This window comes from Mytilus californianus, unplaced genomic scaffold (genome assembly GCF_021869535.1).
Source record: "Mytilus californianus isolate M0D057914Y unplaced genomic scaffold, xbMytCali1.0.p SCAF_2, whole genome shotgun sequence".
Classification (NCBI taxonomy): domain Eukaryota; kingdom Metazoa; phylum Mollusca; class Bivalvia; order Mytilida; family Mytilidae; genus Mytilus; species Mytilus californianus.
This window is the reverse complement of record NW_026262668.1, coordinates 104,192,542-104,209,521: the sequence shown is the minus strand read 5'-3', so window position 1 is coordinate 104,209,521 and position 16,980 is coordinate 104,192,542. Positions and strand designations below refer to the sequence as shown.

At 31.7% G+C, this 16,980-nt stretch overlaps 1 protein-coding gene across 1 annotated transcript in view; it reads left to right on the top strand.

Moving 5' to 3' along the window:
• LOC127730648 (glycine--tRNA ligase-like) overlaps positions 1 to 12,147 on the top strand; it is a 29,787-nt gene extending 17,640 nt beyond the window's left edge. The window contains exons 11-17 of the mRNA XM_052239147.1: positions 260 to 365; positions 875 to 1,022; positions 4,100 to 4,185; positions 5,029 to 5,138; positions 5,962 to 6,055; positions 7,522 to 7,709; positions 11,900 to 12,147. Coding sequence (XP_052095107.1) covers positions 260 to 365; positions 875 to 1,022; positions 4,100 to 4,185; positions 5,029 to 5,138; positions 5,962 to 6,055; positions 7,522 to 7,709; positions 11,900 to 12,013 — 846 coding nt within the window. The 3' untranslated portion in view covers positions 12,014 to 12,147. The remainder of the gene's footprint in view (positions 1 to 259; positions 366 to 874; positions 1,023 to 4,099; positions 4,186 to 5,028; positions 5,139 to 5,961; positions 6,056 to 7,521; positions 7,710 to 11,899) is intronic.
• Positions 12,148 to 16,980: the final 4,833 nt, after the last annotated feature.

Below are 16,980 nucleotides of genomic sequence, written 5' to 3'. Positions count from 1 at the left end.
CATAAATCAATGAAAATCTGTCCCCAAAATTTCGATTAATATGATGTGTAATTGTTTAAAAAAAGTTTCCTTTTTGATTGTTGTTGATATGAAAATATTTCTTGTAAGTTCTCAGATTAAAAGTTTCTTCTGAACTTTGTTTATTTAACTTTAGTACAAAACAAAAGAACCAAAAACTTAAATAAGCTTCTCTTTCTCTTTGAAAAGTATTCCACCATTACCAATGATTAATATATATAGCTACTATGTTATATTTCAGGGTTGGATAGAGTGTATTGGTTGTGCAGATAGATCTTGTTATGATTTGATGGCTCACACTAAGGCAACTGGTATCAAATTGGTAGCTGAGAGAAAACTTGCTGAACCTATATCCTTTTTATATGATTTTAGAACATAAGTTTGTGGTCATTAGATGTTTGTTTCATCACATTCTGCATTTGTGGATGTAAGGAACATAACTTGTGCTTATAAGCATGAATAATTTTAAAATACATATATATATATATATATATATATATATAAAAGAGGTGATTTGGTATATAAAACATCGGTTTGTACAATGTTAATATATTACAATCAGTATATAAAATATAAAAAAATCAGAAGAAACATATTTTTTTAAATGGGAGTATTAACAATACAAAACTTTCTTCATATGAACTGTGATATTTCTATAAAAATATTATTCACATGAATTACCTCTTTATTAAAGTTTTCACTATGGAAAAGATAATAAACATGAGGAAATATTATTGGTTTAGAATTTTTAGAACTTGAGAAAAGTGATATTTAATGTGTCTTTGTTACAGGAATAAGATCAAATTTACTTGAATTTGTATCAGTCTGTATCATAATTTGATCCTTGACAATAAACACAGAACAGAAGATGTTGTTGAATGTCAACCACAGATGAAGGTTCTTGGGAAATCTTTTAAAAAGGAGGCCAAAATAGTCTCAGAATATCTTAGCAAACTTGAAGTCAGCGAAATAGAACAAATAGAACAAAAAATTAAAGATAATGGGTATGATATGTATATGTTGTTTACATTATATAGCTTTCAAAAGTCAAGTAGTAAATAAATAAATTCCTAGTTTTTTATGCTCCACATAAAAAAATTTGGGACACTTATAGTTGCCACTTTTTAGGTATATCATATCTATCTAAAACAACTAGTTTCTGGATGAGAACCATAATTTGCATTGGACTAGGACCTTGTAACTTTGTAACATTACTATCTACCAGCAGTTGAAGGATTTATGCCCTATGAACTTGCAGCAGTACTACATATAGTGAAATGCTAGTCAACTTTTAATTAAAACATTTGCTCCAATTACTGTAAAATCCGAAAATAATGAGTCCATTAATTGTTGTGAAGCACTGATTACTGGTAAAAATGCAAGATATAATGAATGTAATTGCAATAAATTGCTTCGCCGAGCGCAGCTGGATACGACCGCAGAGGTCCAACCCTGAACAGTTGGGGCAAAAATGGACACAATATTCACGCTTGATACAGGTCTGAATTTGGATTGTAATTCAATATTTGACACATAATAGGTTTCTGACACAGAAAAACTGTAGTCAAAGAACTTAGAATTGGTTATATGATTTGAATTTATATTCAATTTTTTGCTTTTGTGCAATACAATATGCTGTTTCAAATTGAGGGGGAAAATTGTCCCCACCCCCACCACCAATTTTTTTTTAAACCTCCTCCCCCTTCCCAAAAAAAAAATTCTTTCCCTCAAGATATGGTCATAATCTCAATTCAAATTTCCAATAGAGTTTACAACCATAATAACCCATTTAAATACATCATAAAAGTCTTAAAATAGAAAATGACATACATAATCATGGCTAAAATTAATATACCTTAATCAGCATTTTTAAAATTATTAAAATAGTAACTTCTAAAAATAAATTGACAGCTAATCACCTCAAGATAATACAATATTTCTTTATACATAATTTAAAAGCAATGTAAGGGAGGTAATTCAAACACTACATTGTACTTAAGTAATAGTCCATTAACAAGGACACCCTTGTTTTTTCTCACTTTTCTGCCCCTAATTCCTAAACGGTTTGAGCCATAACACCCCAAAGCCAATCCTAACCATCCCTTTGTGGTATGGAAACTTGTGGTATAATTTCAGAGAGATCCATACACGTTCCACAAGTTATTGTCTTGAAACTAGAAAAATGCTTATTTGGGCCCCTTTTTAGCCCCTAATTCCTAAACTGTTGGGGCCATAACCCCCAAAATCAATCCCAACCTTCCTTTTGTGGTTATAAATCTTGTGAATAAATTTCATAGATTTCTATTTACTAATACTAAAGTTATTGTCCGGAAACCAAATGTCTTTGGACGATGCGGACGACGACGACATGATACCAATAAAAATCTTGTGAAGCTAAATCCCTACTAAAATTATGCAATGTTATGAATGCAAGTTTTTATTATTGCGAACCTGATACTGTGACATTTTTTGCATTAATAAAAACATTGCAATCATTTTTAAATTTACAGTAACATTTCAGAGTTTTGCTCTTGAATTCTCTCAAAATGGTCATTACGATTTCAAGATGATATCTTAAGGTTCCTCTGAAGGAGGAACTTGGAACTTTGCAACACAGCAATAAAGAGTAGTTCTATGAAACATGTATTAAAAGAGTGTATAGCTTGAGATAAGTAAAAAGTATAATCCTTTGCTGATTATAGAACAGATGCTTACTTTCTGATGAACAATGCTGCTGTTTGCATGTTGTCAGTTCCTCAATGGTTGAAATTAAGATATGCTGATGATACTAAGCAAAAAGTTCAAATTGTTGTAAATATCCAGGGGCAAGTCCTCATTGTCATGAACTCATTTTCATGGTGAGCGACTTCTAAAAATTGTATGTTTTTTGTCATGCATATTTCTCACTTATAATGCCTTTTTGGTATATGGGTTTCTTGTAAGGCCTACATTTCTGTCAGATAGGCTTCACCTGGTCTCAACCTCATTTAATCAATTTAAGCAATAGGTCAACTATACTTGGTGAATGGAACAATTTGTTAGGTGTACATGTCTGTCTGTCTGGCAGGTTTCATCTGACCTTGACCTTGACCTTGTTAAAATGATTCATTGGTCAAGTTTAAGTTTTTTGTTTCCTTAAATACTACAAGCAATAGTTTAACTATATTTTTTGATCGGAACAATTATAAGGTGTACATGTCTGTCTGGCAGGTTTAATCTGACATTGACCTCATTTTTTTTTGTTCATTGGTCAATGTTAAGTTTTTGTGGATTTATCTGTTTCTATAAGCAATAGATCAACTGTATGAATGGTGAATGAAATGATTGTTAGATGTACATGTCTGTCTGGCAGGATTTATCTTACCTTGAACTTGTTTTCATAGTTTATTGGTCAAGGTAAAATTTTCATGGTAAGATCTGTTTCAAAGGTACTATAAGCAATAAGTCAACTATATTTGGTGTATGTAAGGATTTTTATGATGTTCATGTCTGTCTAGCAAGTCCATATGACCTTGACCTCATTTTCATGGTTCACTGGTTGAAGTTAAGTTTTCTTGGTTAGGCCTGTATCTCTGATACTATACACAGTAGGTTATCTATATTTAGTGTATGTAATGATAGTACTGTGTATATGTCTGTCTGACATGGTTCATCTGAGCTGGACCTCATATACATGGATCATTGATAATGTTATTTTGGTGTAATACTTCAATTATACCTGTAGTAAAAGTTTTTCCTTAATACTTTCAGCATAAATTCAGTCATGATCAGTAAAGCAGGCAAGGCATTTCAGCATGTTCACTCTTGTTATATTATGATTAAATTATAGGGGTATTTACCATGTTATTATTTTATAGGAGTATTTACCATGTTATTATTTTATAGGGGTATTTACCATGTTATTATTTTATAGGGGTATTTACCATGTTATTATTTTATAGGGGTATTTACCATGTTATTATTTTATAGGGGTATTTACTATGTTATTATTTTATAGGGGTATTTACTATGTTATTATTTTATAGGGGTATTTACCATGTTATTATTTTATAGGGGTATTTACTATGTTATTATTTTTTAGAGAGGTAGAGGTTACAGTGAACAGCCAGACTTTTAAAGTAACAGCTGACATGGTCATTATAAAGCGATACCAGAAAAAATTACATGGTAATTAATATTATATTTATATAGAATTTGACTGTTTTTCTGGTTTAGTATGATTTCTCTGTTTAAAACAGTGTCTCTACTACTTTTATGGCAGCCTACTATATGCAGTCATGTTTAATATTTCATTGCCTTCATGTTAGTTATCATAAGCAACACAAAAACATAAATATCATGTTTTATTGAGGATTTTGTTTACATGGGGTTAAAACATAGAATTTTATTTGCATACCAAGTTGGTTTATATTGGGAAAATATTTAAAATGTTTAACTTTCATTTTTTTCCATACCATTTTTCAATTCTATAAAAACAACATATATACTGCTGCTGATTTTAACCTAAAAAATACAGAGAAATAGTTAAAAATACTTCTGTTTGAAACAAATATGGGTTATAACAACAAGAACCCAGATACTTTTGCAAAAGTATGTTTAGAAATTGGAATGCTAGTTGTAAGCCATCATTGCTTTCATGAAATATATGACAAATATTTTTTTTTATCAAACATTACCTATATGTGAATCTGCTCTCTATTTGTAGTTTTAAGTTATTTTGAGATTGATACTTTATAAAGTTGTTTGGTTATTTTTTAAAGTATTTATGCAATTATACTCTGATCAACAAAAAAAGCCCATATTTTTACTCTATCTACATACAAAATGTCCGTCGAAAAAAAGATCCTGAAATTGAAGCAGAAATACAATCATGACAAATTGATTTATAAAATGGTTTGTAATAAATACTAGAAAAAAATCTTAGATGTAAAGTTTAGAAAGTATTAAAAAGACATAAAAATGTTGATTGCAGAACAATTAAATTCATCTCTATGATATTTATATTTACAGTTGAAGAAATAGTTCCATCCGTTATAGAACCTTCCTTTGGTATTGGTAGGGTTATGTATTCTGTATTTGAACACAATTTTAAGATGAGAGAAGGTGATGAACAAAGAACAGTAAGTTTATAGAGAAAAATGGGACACAATTTACTTGTAGGTCTCTATTCGTCACAAAATAAAACTGCTACAGTTTATATATTAAAATTGAATGATTCGTAATAGAAATACATCATACAGTCTGTAACTTATTCAAGGTATACTGTAAACATAGACATTTTTAGGATTGTTATTTTCACAATTTCAATGCATAAGCTTTCTGCTCAGGGGTTTAATTTCCTCATCAACTATAAGTTCCACCATCGCATCTATGTTATTGGTTTCTATAAACCATTGGCACATGGTATATTTACACACATTTATGGTACCGGTAAATGCAAAATAGGCAACAATTTCTATGTTTACAATAGTTTATTTTTTATCTGATTGATTTTTGATGTTTCATATCAAAACACTGACTTTGCCATTTCAATTCAGAGAAAGTAATTGGATGATACAACGTCTACACTTTATATTTGAAATGAAACAATTCTTTAGTTTTACTTTCTAACAATATGTTGATGTTCTTACTTTATGATTTTACACTTTTTATTACTGTATGCAGATATTATTCTGTTCAGTATGGTTATATGTCAATAAGCTACTTTTAGTTATGTCTTGCTATCAATAGTAGGAGATATATGCTGTTCACCATTTATTTTATGTCAATAACTGATTAACAATTAAGCCTTATTAGCAAAAGTGGGGGATATAATATAAGCTGTTTGGCGTGGTTTTAATCAGACCTCATATATACTAATTTAATACAACATAAACAGAGAATAGTTTGAAAATATTTTGTTAATGAATTTATTTCAAGCTGGTATAACAATTTTATTTTCAGTATCTATCACTGCCAGCAGAGATAGCACCATACAAGTGCTCAGTGTTACCTTTAAGTGGCAACAAAGAATTTCACCTTTTAGTTAAGGAGCTTTGTAAGTATATGATTTTACAAAAGGATGTCCATTCAGATGTACCATGACATTTAATGCATTTTGATACCACATATAAAGTGATTTTATATCTATTGAAACACTTAGCACCGTTTGTCCATCCATTATCAGTTGTTTATCATTCATTAATGTTTATGAAAATTTCCTGTGGAACTTCACTGTCCATAGGAGCCAAATTTGCCCACAATCATCCTCAGGGTGTCTAGTTTAAAAATGATATTTAATGTTTATGTTGATGAGCTAAAAAGACTAACATTACTGGTAACTAAACATGGGAGTAAAATCAGCAAACAAAATCCTAAACAATTTTTCTTTTATTCCTTATTCAATTGATTAAATGTTTAGTATACATGGTAGTCATATCATAATAAGAAGTTAAAGATTAAATATGAGTTTTGTTTTCAATTAGCATTTTATGCATAAGTTACTTCCCTAGGACATAAAAAACAACTTTTTATCCCATTCCTGAATCAGTTTATAAAGTATTAGGTAAAAAGTCATATCATAAGAAATTACAGATCAAGGTTGAGTTTCATTTCCGATTGAGCAATCGTTTTGGAAGTTTCAGACCTTGTGCCTCGAAAATGGCTTGAAAATATCATTTTTCTGCTCTTTTTTCTGTAATTTCTAATTCAGACAATTATATATTAAGTATATAGTCATATCATAAGAAGTTAAAGATTAAGTATGAGTCTTGATCTAGATTTGCAAGTTTTGCAGAAGTTTTTCCCCGTGGACATAGAAAGAGCTTCAAAAATATCAGTTTCCAGTTAAAAAAACATAGATTTTTCATGGGATGGGGACGGGTTGTAATTCCCAACTACATTAGCAACCACTTATTCCCAATTTAAGTTGGAATTGGAATTGGAAATTCACCAGATCTACCAAACAATCAAATGCTAGTCCCATGTGTAAATGAATTAAATATTTCTATATTCTATACATTATTTATCAGTATTTCATGAGATTGTTATAACTGTTGTCTCCTGTACATTTACCTAGATGCCAACCAATTAGGAAGACATGATATTACTTTATAGAGGGTTTCTCAATTAACATTTCATCTTTTGATTTGATCTGTATATTTACAGCATTTATATTTGTGTAGGAATGTGGTGTCTTTTCCATTTTAAAGCTAAGATCAAACTTATACATTTTAGTCAGCAGGAAATAGGATTTTTTTTTCACTTTTCAATATATTTGCATGATGCTTTTCAAATTCAGAATGAAGAATGCTGTTAGACTATTCAAAGGTAACAAGGAAAGAAAAATGCCAGACGGGAACAATACTAATCAGAATTATATCTAAACTAAATGGTCAAAGTCTTAAGTTACCTATAGAAAAGAACGAAAATTTTTAATTAAAATTTTGATTCTCTAAGAACTATTTTTTGCTAATTACATGTATTATTATTATGTTTAGATATGGATTTTTTTTTGTATTTCAGCAAAGGCCCTGACAATGCATGACATATCTCACAAGGTTGATGACAGTAGTGGATCAATAGGTCGACGTTATGCCAGAACAGATCAGATATCTATACCATACGGTATAACCATCGACTTTGATAGCTTAAAATCACCTTATACTGCCACTCTAAGAGAAAGGGATTCTACTAAACAAGTCAGGGCACCTGTAAGTCACCAGTATTTCTTTAGTGTACATGTTTTTGTCGAGCCTGGTAACTTTATTTCAAAAAAGCGAGACAGGGATCCTAGATTACGTCATCTGCGTCATCAACATTTAGGTTCAGTCTGTGGTTAAAGTTTTTTTAGACATCAATAACTTTGTCAAACCTACATTGGATTTTATGAATTTGGACAGAAGCTTGTTTATGACCAAAATACAGTATCCAGAGCAAAATTTAGAAAATTTTTATTTTCATTTTTCCATATTTTACTAATAATTGGACTTATTTTTTTTTATAGTTAACATTCAGATTTTGTCTGAGGTTAAAGTTTTTGAGTCAACAATAACTTTGTCAAACCTTCATGGAATTTTAGGAAATTTGGACAGAAGCTTGTTTATAACCAAAAGACAGTATTCAGGGCAAAATTTTGAAAATATTTCTTTTCATTTTCTGTATTTTACTGATAAATGGACTTATTTTTATACGATCGCAAAAAAATTTTTGTGGTCGTATATTGGTATGACGTTGGCGTCGTCGTCGTCGTCCGGCGTCGTCATCCGAAGACACATTAGTTTTCGCACTCTAACTTTAGTTTAAGTGAATGGATCTCAATGAAATTTTACCATAAGGTTCAATACCACAAAAGGAAGGTGGGGATTGATTTTGGGGGTTATGGTACTAACAGTTAAGGAATTAGGGGCCAAAAATAAGCATTTTTGAAACTTCCAGACATAACTTGTGTGTTAGTATATGGATCTCTCTGACATTGTACCACAAGGTTCCATATCACAAAGGGAATGCTGGGATTGATTTTGGGGGTAATTGCCTCCAAATTTTAGGAATTAGGGGCCAAAAAGGGGCAAAAAACAAGCATTTTTCTAGTTTCATGACAATAACTTGTGTGTAAGTGTATGGATCTCTCTGACATTGTATCACAAGGTTCCATATCACAAAGGGAATGCTGGGATTGATTTTTGGGGGTAATTTCCTCCAAATTTTGGGAATTAGGGGCAAAAAAGGGGCAAAAAACAAGCATTTTTCTAGTTTCATGACAATAACTTGTTTGTAAGTGTATGGATCTTTATGAAATTGTACTACAAGGTTCCATATCACAAAGGGAAAGCTGGAATTGAGTTTGGGGGTAATTTCCCAAAAAGTTTAGGAAAAAGGGGCCAAAAAGGGGCAAAAAATAAACATTTTTCTAGTTTCCAGACAATTACTTGTGTTCAAGTGTATGGATCTCTCTGAAATTGTACTGCAAGATACCATACCACAAAGGGAAGGCTGGGATTAATTTTGGGGGTAATTCCCTCAAAATTTTAGTAATTAGGGGCTATAAAAGGGCAAAAAAACAAGCATTTTCTCAGTTTCAGGACAATAACTTGTGTGTAAGTGTATGGATCTTTATGAAATTGTACTGCAAGGTTCCATATCACAAAGGGAAAGCTGGGTTAGAGTTTGGGGGTAATTGCCCTAAACATTTAGGAATTAGGGGCCAAAAAGGGACCAAAAAACAAGCATTTTTCTAGTTTCCAGACAATAACTTGTGTTCAAGTGAATGGATCTCTCTAAAATTGTACTGCAAGGTACCATACCACAAAGGGAAAGCTGGGATTGAGTGTGGGGGTATTGAATCATAAGGGGGTTCAAAAAATTTGGGGGGGGGGATTTTTTTTTCCTTTTTTTTTTATTTAAAATTTTCCATTTTAAATTGGTTATTTCTGATTTATATATAAAAGCAAATAATAATGATATGGTTTGAATAGCATACATGTGAACCTCCCGACAGGAGTACAATAATCCTGTTTTCAGGAGTCTCCTCCCAACCTCCCGTTGAAGAGGAAATTATCCCGTGTATGAAGTTTTTCATGAATGAAAAATTTCTGCACAACATATCATCTCAGGCATCTGGTGTAACTCACATTACCTGAAGTTATATTTTACCTGTAAATCAATTAACATGCATAATTATATGGCTTCACTTGTTAGCTTTGGTGTCAAACATACTGGTAATCAACGATTTTTTTACCTCAGGCTAACTGCCGTTGTGAAACAAAAACTGTGTATTTATTGGGTTACTTCCCTTGATTTATCCTGTTTTAAGTTACTTTCCTTTTAATAATGAAAATTTTTAAAAGAATATAAATGAAATATAAATTGAACAAATAATCATAAAAGGATGGTAAATAAATGATTTTAAATGTCTTAGGACAAATAAAAAAATAATAATTTGAAATATATTTGAGGATTCTATACTTCCTTTCAAGGCTTAAATTGAAATTTATATAATAACTATGACCCTTGTTTTACAGTTAGAATGATTTTCTGAGTATGCAAACAAAAGCTATTTGCAGATAGTTAAACAAATGTTCTGGTTGCAATGATTGTTTTATAGAATATGAAGTAAAAAATTTAAAGAACATACTGAAAAAAAAAAATGTTAGATTGAACATGTAGAATATAAAGATGGAGAAACTTTATAAGTACAAGGGTACTATAAACATAATAAATTGGATGGAAAGTTGAAGAAAACACACTTTAAAAGACCATTTTTACAGCACACGGTTACATTTACGACAAAATTTATGTCGATTAAAAACCTCCTGATCTGAGTCCTAATCTCCTGACCAAAATTTCCCAATCTCCTGATCTGAGTTTCACAGTCCATCACATGTATGAATAGGTAAATTAAAAAATTATAAGTTCTTAGACCACTTTCATTCTGTGTCAGAAACCTATGCTGTGTCAAATATTTAATTACAATCCAAATTCAGTGCTGTATCAAGCTTGAATGTTGTGTCCATACTTGCCCCAACTGTTCAGGGTTTGACCTCTGCGGTCGTATCAAGCTGCGCCCCAGCGGAGCATTTTATTTTTACAGGTCATAAGTGAATATAGTCTGAGGTTAAAGTTTTTCAGTCATCAATGACTTTGTCAAACCTTCTTGGAATTTTAGGAAATTTGGACAGAAGCTTATTCTGACCAAAATACAATTATCAGAGCAAAATTTGAAAATATTTATTTTCATTTTTTCATATTTAACTGATAAATGGACTTAGTTTTTTTTTACAGTTAACAAATAGATACAGTCTGGAGTTAAAGTTTGTTACACATCAATTACTTTATCAAACCTTCATAGAATTTTAGGAGACTTTGGCACAAGCTTTTTTATGATTAAGAGATAATGTCGGAAGTAAACTTTTGAAAATATTTTTTTTTTCTATTTTCAATTTTATCTGATAGATGGACTTAGTTTTTTACAGTTAATATTTGCAGACAGTCTGGGATTAAACTTTTTTGACATGATAAATTTTTTTAATTTTATTAATTGTTATTCAAATTTGAACACATTACTTAAACTCAATATCCAAAAATCATTCAAGTTGTATAGAATGTACTCTTGACATTTTGCGTGAGTACCTAGACCATATTGACAGTGGACAATGAAACATTATTCTGATCTAAAACTAAGATACATATGATATTGTGCTTTGTTATAAGTCAAACAGATATGTATATGTCATTTCTTGCTATTTTGATAAACAGGCAGTTACACATTCTAGGTGTTATACCACCAAATCATAGTACGTCATATCCTGTTGCATACGAAAAAGGGTTGAAAAAAAAATTCCCTTGAATTTGACAGTTGTAGGAAATTAACCCTGCATTTCATTGCAGAAAAAAAGTCTGAGTCATAAACATATATCTTGGGTGTTTAAAAGCACAATTTCTTTTTTCATTTGGTGTTTCTATAAAATATTTTGGAAACTTGAGATGTCATGGTTACTAAAGCTTGTTAACAGGGCAAAAAAGGGGTGAAAATTTGATTGGTTTACTTCTGGTTATGGTTATTATCTTATATGCAATGAAATGGTATGTGAAATTTTCACCGTAGTACTTGACAGGATTAAACTTTACTCATGCCAAGTGTTTCTTTATTTGAAACAAAGATAAATTCTGCCCAATTTTTTGAAAATTGCCAATTTAACATAGACTAATAGAGTTTGACTGTCCCTCTGGTATCTTTCATCCCTCTTTAATAGGGGAAAAACACTGGTGGTATTACACCTAAATTCTAAGCATCTCATACCTTATTTTTGCAGGGATAATTTTTTTTTATTAATTTTCAATAATATGAATGTATTGTTTAAGGCAAATTCAATGAAACATTAAAAATGAAATTTTGAATATGCAGGTGGAAGAGTTGCCTAGAATTGTACAAGATCTTTCAATTGGCCGCAGGACATGGGATGATATACTCAACAACTATCCATTGTTTGAACAACAGGAGGCTACAAAAGACAAATGAAATGATTAGTCTTAATATAGAACATTTTAGTCGCAGTCAACCACTGGCAGGTTACAAGAGATTGGTGTCTTTCATTGTATGCAATATTTATTGTACTAAGAATCATTTGAATAAAATTCGATTACTTGATCAAATGGTCGTTGAGCTCAGTTCCGTATCCATAATGTATATAAATAAAGACTGATGGGGAATTAATATCAACATGACAGTAACCAAAGTTAATCTAAGATAGACATGTGGGTTACTTTACAGTATTCTGTGACGAATAAGCCTTTAAACTATAAACAATGGCTGAATCTCAAAATCTAAACAGTTTGAATTTAACATAGAAAACATAAATCTTACATCAATACAAAATTTCTAAATGATCAAAAACACAAGGAAACAGAACAATTTCAATACTGAGTTGGAAAGCTACACAGACATTTTTGGAGACAAAGTAATATGTCATTACTCAATGCTTCTCTTATATCTTGATTAGTTTGAAAACAAATGATCCAATTACATAGTTTAAATCCGTCAAGAAAAAAGACCAAGTTTAATACCATTATTATTATAGATGACACATGACATGTAAAACAATTAATCCTTCTTACTTAGAAGTGTTATCATTTGTCAGCAAGAAGTTCAGATTTTGAGAATTAAACCAGAAAAGGACAAGATAGTACAGTGATTCATATTGTCATACAAAAGTAGTGATAAGATATCAATTTGATGACAGAAAAATACACACAACTAAGATTTCATTCCAAATTCATAACTCCAAAACATCTTCTGAAAGTTTTACTGCATCTGGAAAATTTGAGATAACGACACTTTTCCTGTTGGTAACATGACATGTAAAACCATCCTAAATAATACCATAGTCAAGAATAATTCCAGTTACTAAAAGCAAGATCGTAGTATTTTTTTTTATTATAAATGAAATCCTTTGATTTTACTTACCTAAAGGTGTATATTGGCCACTGGGCAAAAACATTAGTACAATGCCCTTATGAATTTGTAGAGGAAATGCAAAAAGATAATTTAATTTTTTTTATTCAAAGCATTAATTAGCTAATTACTATTAGTTCATAAAATACAGAATGTAAAATGATAAAAACAAGTAATATACAAAGTGTGTCAATATGTTCATTGAACCAAACAGTAAGACTTAAATGACAATTCTTTAGACTCATTTATGCTCAGTTAAAATATGCACAGGTTAAAGTGAAATATTGAGAGGAAATTTTGTTGAAGTTTAAAAAAAATGGTTAAATAATATTACAAGCACTTTTTTAAATGCAATATCAAATGTATTTCTAAAGGTCTGGATATTTAATCACATGAAGAATTACTTTTTCAAAGGTCCAGAATTTTTTTTACTGAACCTTAACAAATATTATTCTAAAGGTAATTTGATATTTACTGAAAATTTGGTTCAATAAAGAAGGGGGTTCTTACTATTACGAAAATGACTTAAAATATCATATGATAGAAATAAAAGGAGGTATGTGGTATAAGTAAATGAGATAGTCCCCACCAGTACAAAATATTAACAATAGGATACTAGTAGCTACATTTGGTCTATGGGTTCCTAGCAAGGTCTACATGTCTGTCAGACAGGGATAAGGTGACCTCAACCTCATTTTATGGACCAATGATCAAGGTTAATTTTTCAAGTCCTATCTGAAATACTATAAGGAATAGGTCAACTATATATGGTGTAAGGAATACATGTCCAACTGGCAGGTTTCATATGATCATTACCTCATTTTTCATGGTTCATTGGACAATGTTTAGTTTTTGTGGTTTAGTCTATTTCTCAGATACTATAAGCAATAGGGCCACTATATTTTATGTATGGAATGGTTGTAAGGTATACATGTCTCTGGCATGTTTCATATGACCTTGATCTCATTTTCATGGTTCATTGGTCAATGTTAAGTTTTCATGGTTTTGTCAGATTATCAGATAAAATAAGCAATAAGTCAATTATATTTGGTGTATGTAAGGATTGTAAGGTGTGCATGTCTGGCAGGGGCTGCTTCACAGGTACTATAAGTGATAGGACCACTATATTTGGTGTATGGATTGATTGTAAGTTGTTCATAGAAAAACATAGGATATGGGGTATCCATGCATGAGACAATATCAGTACATATAAAAATAAGAAGATGTGGTATGATTGCCAATGAGACAACTCCCCACAAGAAACCAAATGACATAGAAATTAACAACTATAGGTCACTGTATGGCCTTCAACAATGAGCAAAACCCATACCGCATAGTCAGCTATAAAAGGCCCCGAATGAATTACAGGCTCCTGACTTAGGACAGACACCTACAGAATGTGGTGAGTTACACTAGTTTGAAGGCTATGTACAGCAAAAAACACAAAAAGCAAAGGAACAGCACTTTTATTGCTGTTCCTCATCTCAAAGTCACAGTGAGGCCTTCAACACACACCAACATGACTAATAATAGATCCAACGGGTAAAATGCAAGCTTTGTCTATTATCTTGAAAACCGCTTTAAATAGAGAAAATCTGATAGGATCGGAAATGTTTAGAATGACAAGATCTAATTTTTGTCCATTTACATCAAAACTAAGACAACTTCTTAGGAGTTATTGTCCTTTTCTGCTTATTATCTTGAAAACTATCATAGATAGAGAGAAACTTTAAATAGCAAAAATGATCAGCAAGACAAGATATACTAATAGAATACATTGTCTACAGACGACTCCTTTTTGGAGTAATTGCCCTTTGAAGAAAATTTATATCATTTATTATCAATCTTTATTGCGTTTTTGCGTAATATCTGAAAAAATCTATATTAGATAGATAGAAGCTTAAATAAACAAATATGATCAGCCAGACAAGATCTGCAAACAAGGTTGATTGTTGAAATCGTCTGACGATCCCTTATTGGAATTATTGTCCTTTAATAACGATTTTTGTCTCGCCTGTAACGAAAGTCACAGTATCCGAGACATAGGTATTACTATCCGGCTGCGGTGGCAGCGTAAACTATTTGTATAAAGCTTTATATTTCAGAAGGTAGAAGACCTGGATGCTTCATACCTTGTATGCAGATACCTCATGTTACGAAGTTTCCGTCTGTCATATGCCCATTGTCCTTGACTTCATTTTCATGGTTCAGTGACTGCTTGAAAAAAAATTACAGTTTTTTTGTCATGTGAATTTCTCACTTATTATGAGTAATAGGATAGCTATATTTGGTATATGGGTTCCTTGCAACGTTTACATATCCGCCAGACACGGTTAACCTGACCTCGACCTCAATTCATGGATCAGTGATCAAGGTTAAAGTTACGTGATTAGGTCTGTTTCTCAGATACTACAAGCAGCAGGTCAACTATATGTGGTGTATGGAATGGTTGTAAGTGGAACATGTCAGACTGGCAGGTTTCATCTGACCTTGACCTCCTTTTCATGGTTCATTGGTCATTATTATTTTTTTTGTTTTTGGTCTGTTTTTCAAATACTTATAGCAATATGTCAACTATAATTGAGGTATGGAATGATTGTAAGGTGTACATGTCTGTCTAGCCGGTGTCATCTGACCTTGACCTCATTTTCATGGTTCTTTGGTTAATGTTAAGTTTTTGTGTTTTGGTCTGTTTTTCAAATACTAATAGCAATAGGTCAACTATAATTGAGGTATGGAATGATTGTAAGGTGTACATGTCTGTCTAGCCAGTATCATCAGACCTTGACCTCATTTCCATGGTTCATTGGTTAACATTAAGTTTTTATACGACCGCAAAAAAATTTTTGTGGTCGTATATTGGTATGACGTTGGCGTCGTCGTCGTCGTCTGGCGTCGTCCGGCGTCGTCCGAAGACACATTGGTTTTCGCACTCTAACTTTAGTTTAAGTGAATGGATCTCTATGAAATTTTACCACAAGGTTCAATACCACAAAAGGAAGGTTGGGATTGATTTTGGGGGTTATGGTACCAACAGTAAAGGAATCAGGGGCCAAAAAGGGGCCAAAAATAAGCATTTTTGTAACTTCCAGACATAACTTGTGTGTTAGTGTATGGATCTCTCTGACATTGTACCACAAGGTTCCATATCACAAAAGGAATGCTGGGATTGATTTTGGGGGTAATTGCCTCAAAATTTTAGGAATTAGGGGCAAAAAAAGGGGCAAAAAACAAGCATTTTTCTAGTTTCATGACAATAACTTGTGTGTAAGTGTATGGATCTTTCTGATATTGTACTACAAGATTCCATATCACAAAGGGAAAGCTGGAATTGAGTTTGGGGGTAATTGCCGAAACGTTTAGGAATTGGGGGCCAAAAAGGGGCCAAAAATAAGCATTTTTCTAGTTTCCAGACAATTACTTGTGTTCAAGTGTATGGATCTCTCTGAAATTGTACTGCAAGGTACCATACCACAAAGGGAAGGCTGGGATTGATGATGGGGGTAATTGCCTCAATATTTTAGGAATTAGGGGCCAAAAAGGGGCAAAAAACAAGCATTTTTCTAGTTTCAGGACAATAACTTGTGTGTAAGTGTATGGATCTTTCTGAAATTGTACTACAAGGTTTCATATCACAAAGGGAAAGCTGGGTTTGAGTTTGGGGGTAATTGCCCTAAACGTTTAGGAATTTGGGGCCAAAAAGGGGCCAAAAATAAGCATTTTTCTAGTTTCCAGACAATAACTTGTGTTCAAGTGTATGGATCTCTCTGAAATTGTACTGCAAGGTACCATATCACAAAGGAAAGGCTGGGATTGAGTTTGGGGGTGATGAATCATAAGGGGGTTCAAAAAATTTTGGGGGGGGGGGGATTTTTTTGTTTTTCATTTTTTTTTTCTTTTAAAATTTTCCATTTTAAGTTGGTTATTTCTGATTTATATTTAAAAGCAAATAATAATGATATGGTAGGAGATACACACCAAACAGGATGTGTAAATTATTATATAATAAGTATTGTGCAATAGCAAGAAATTTT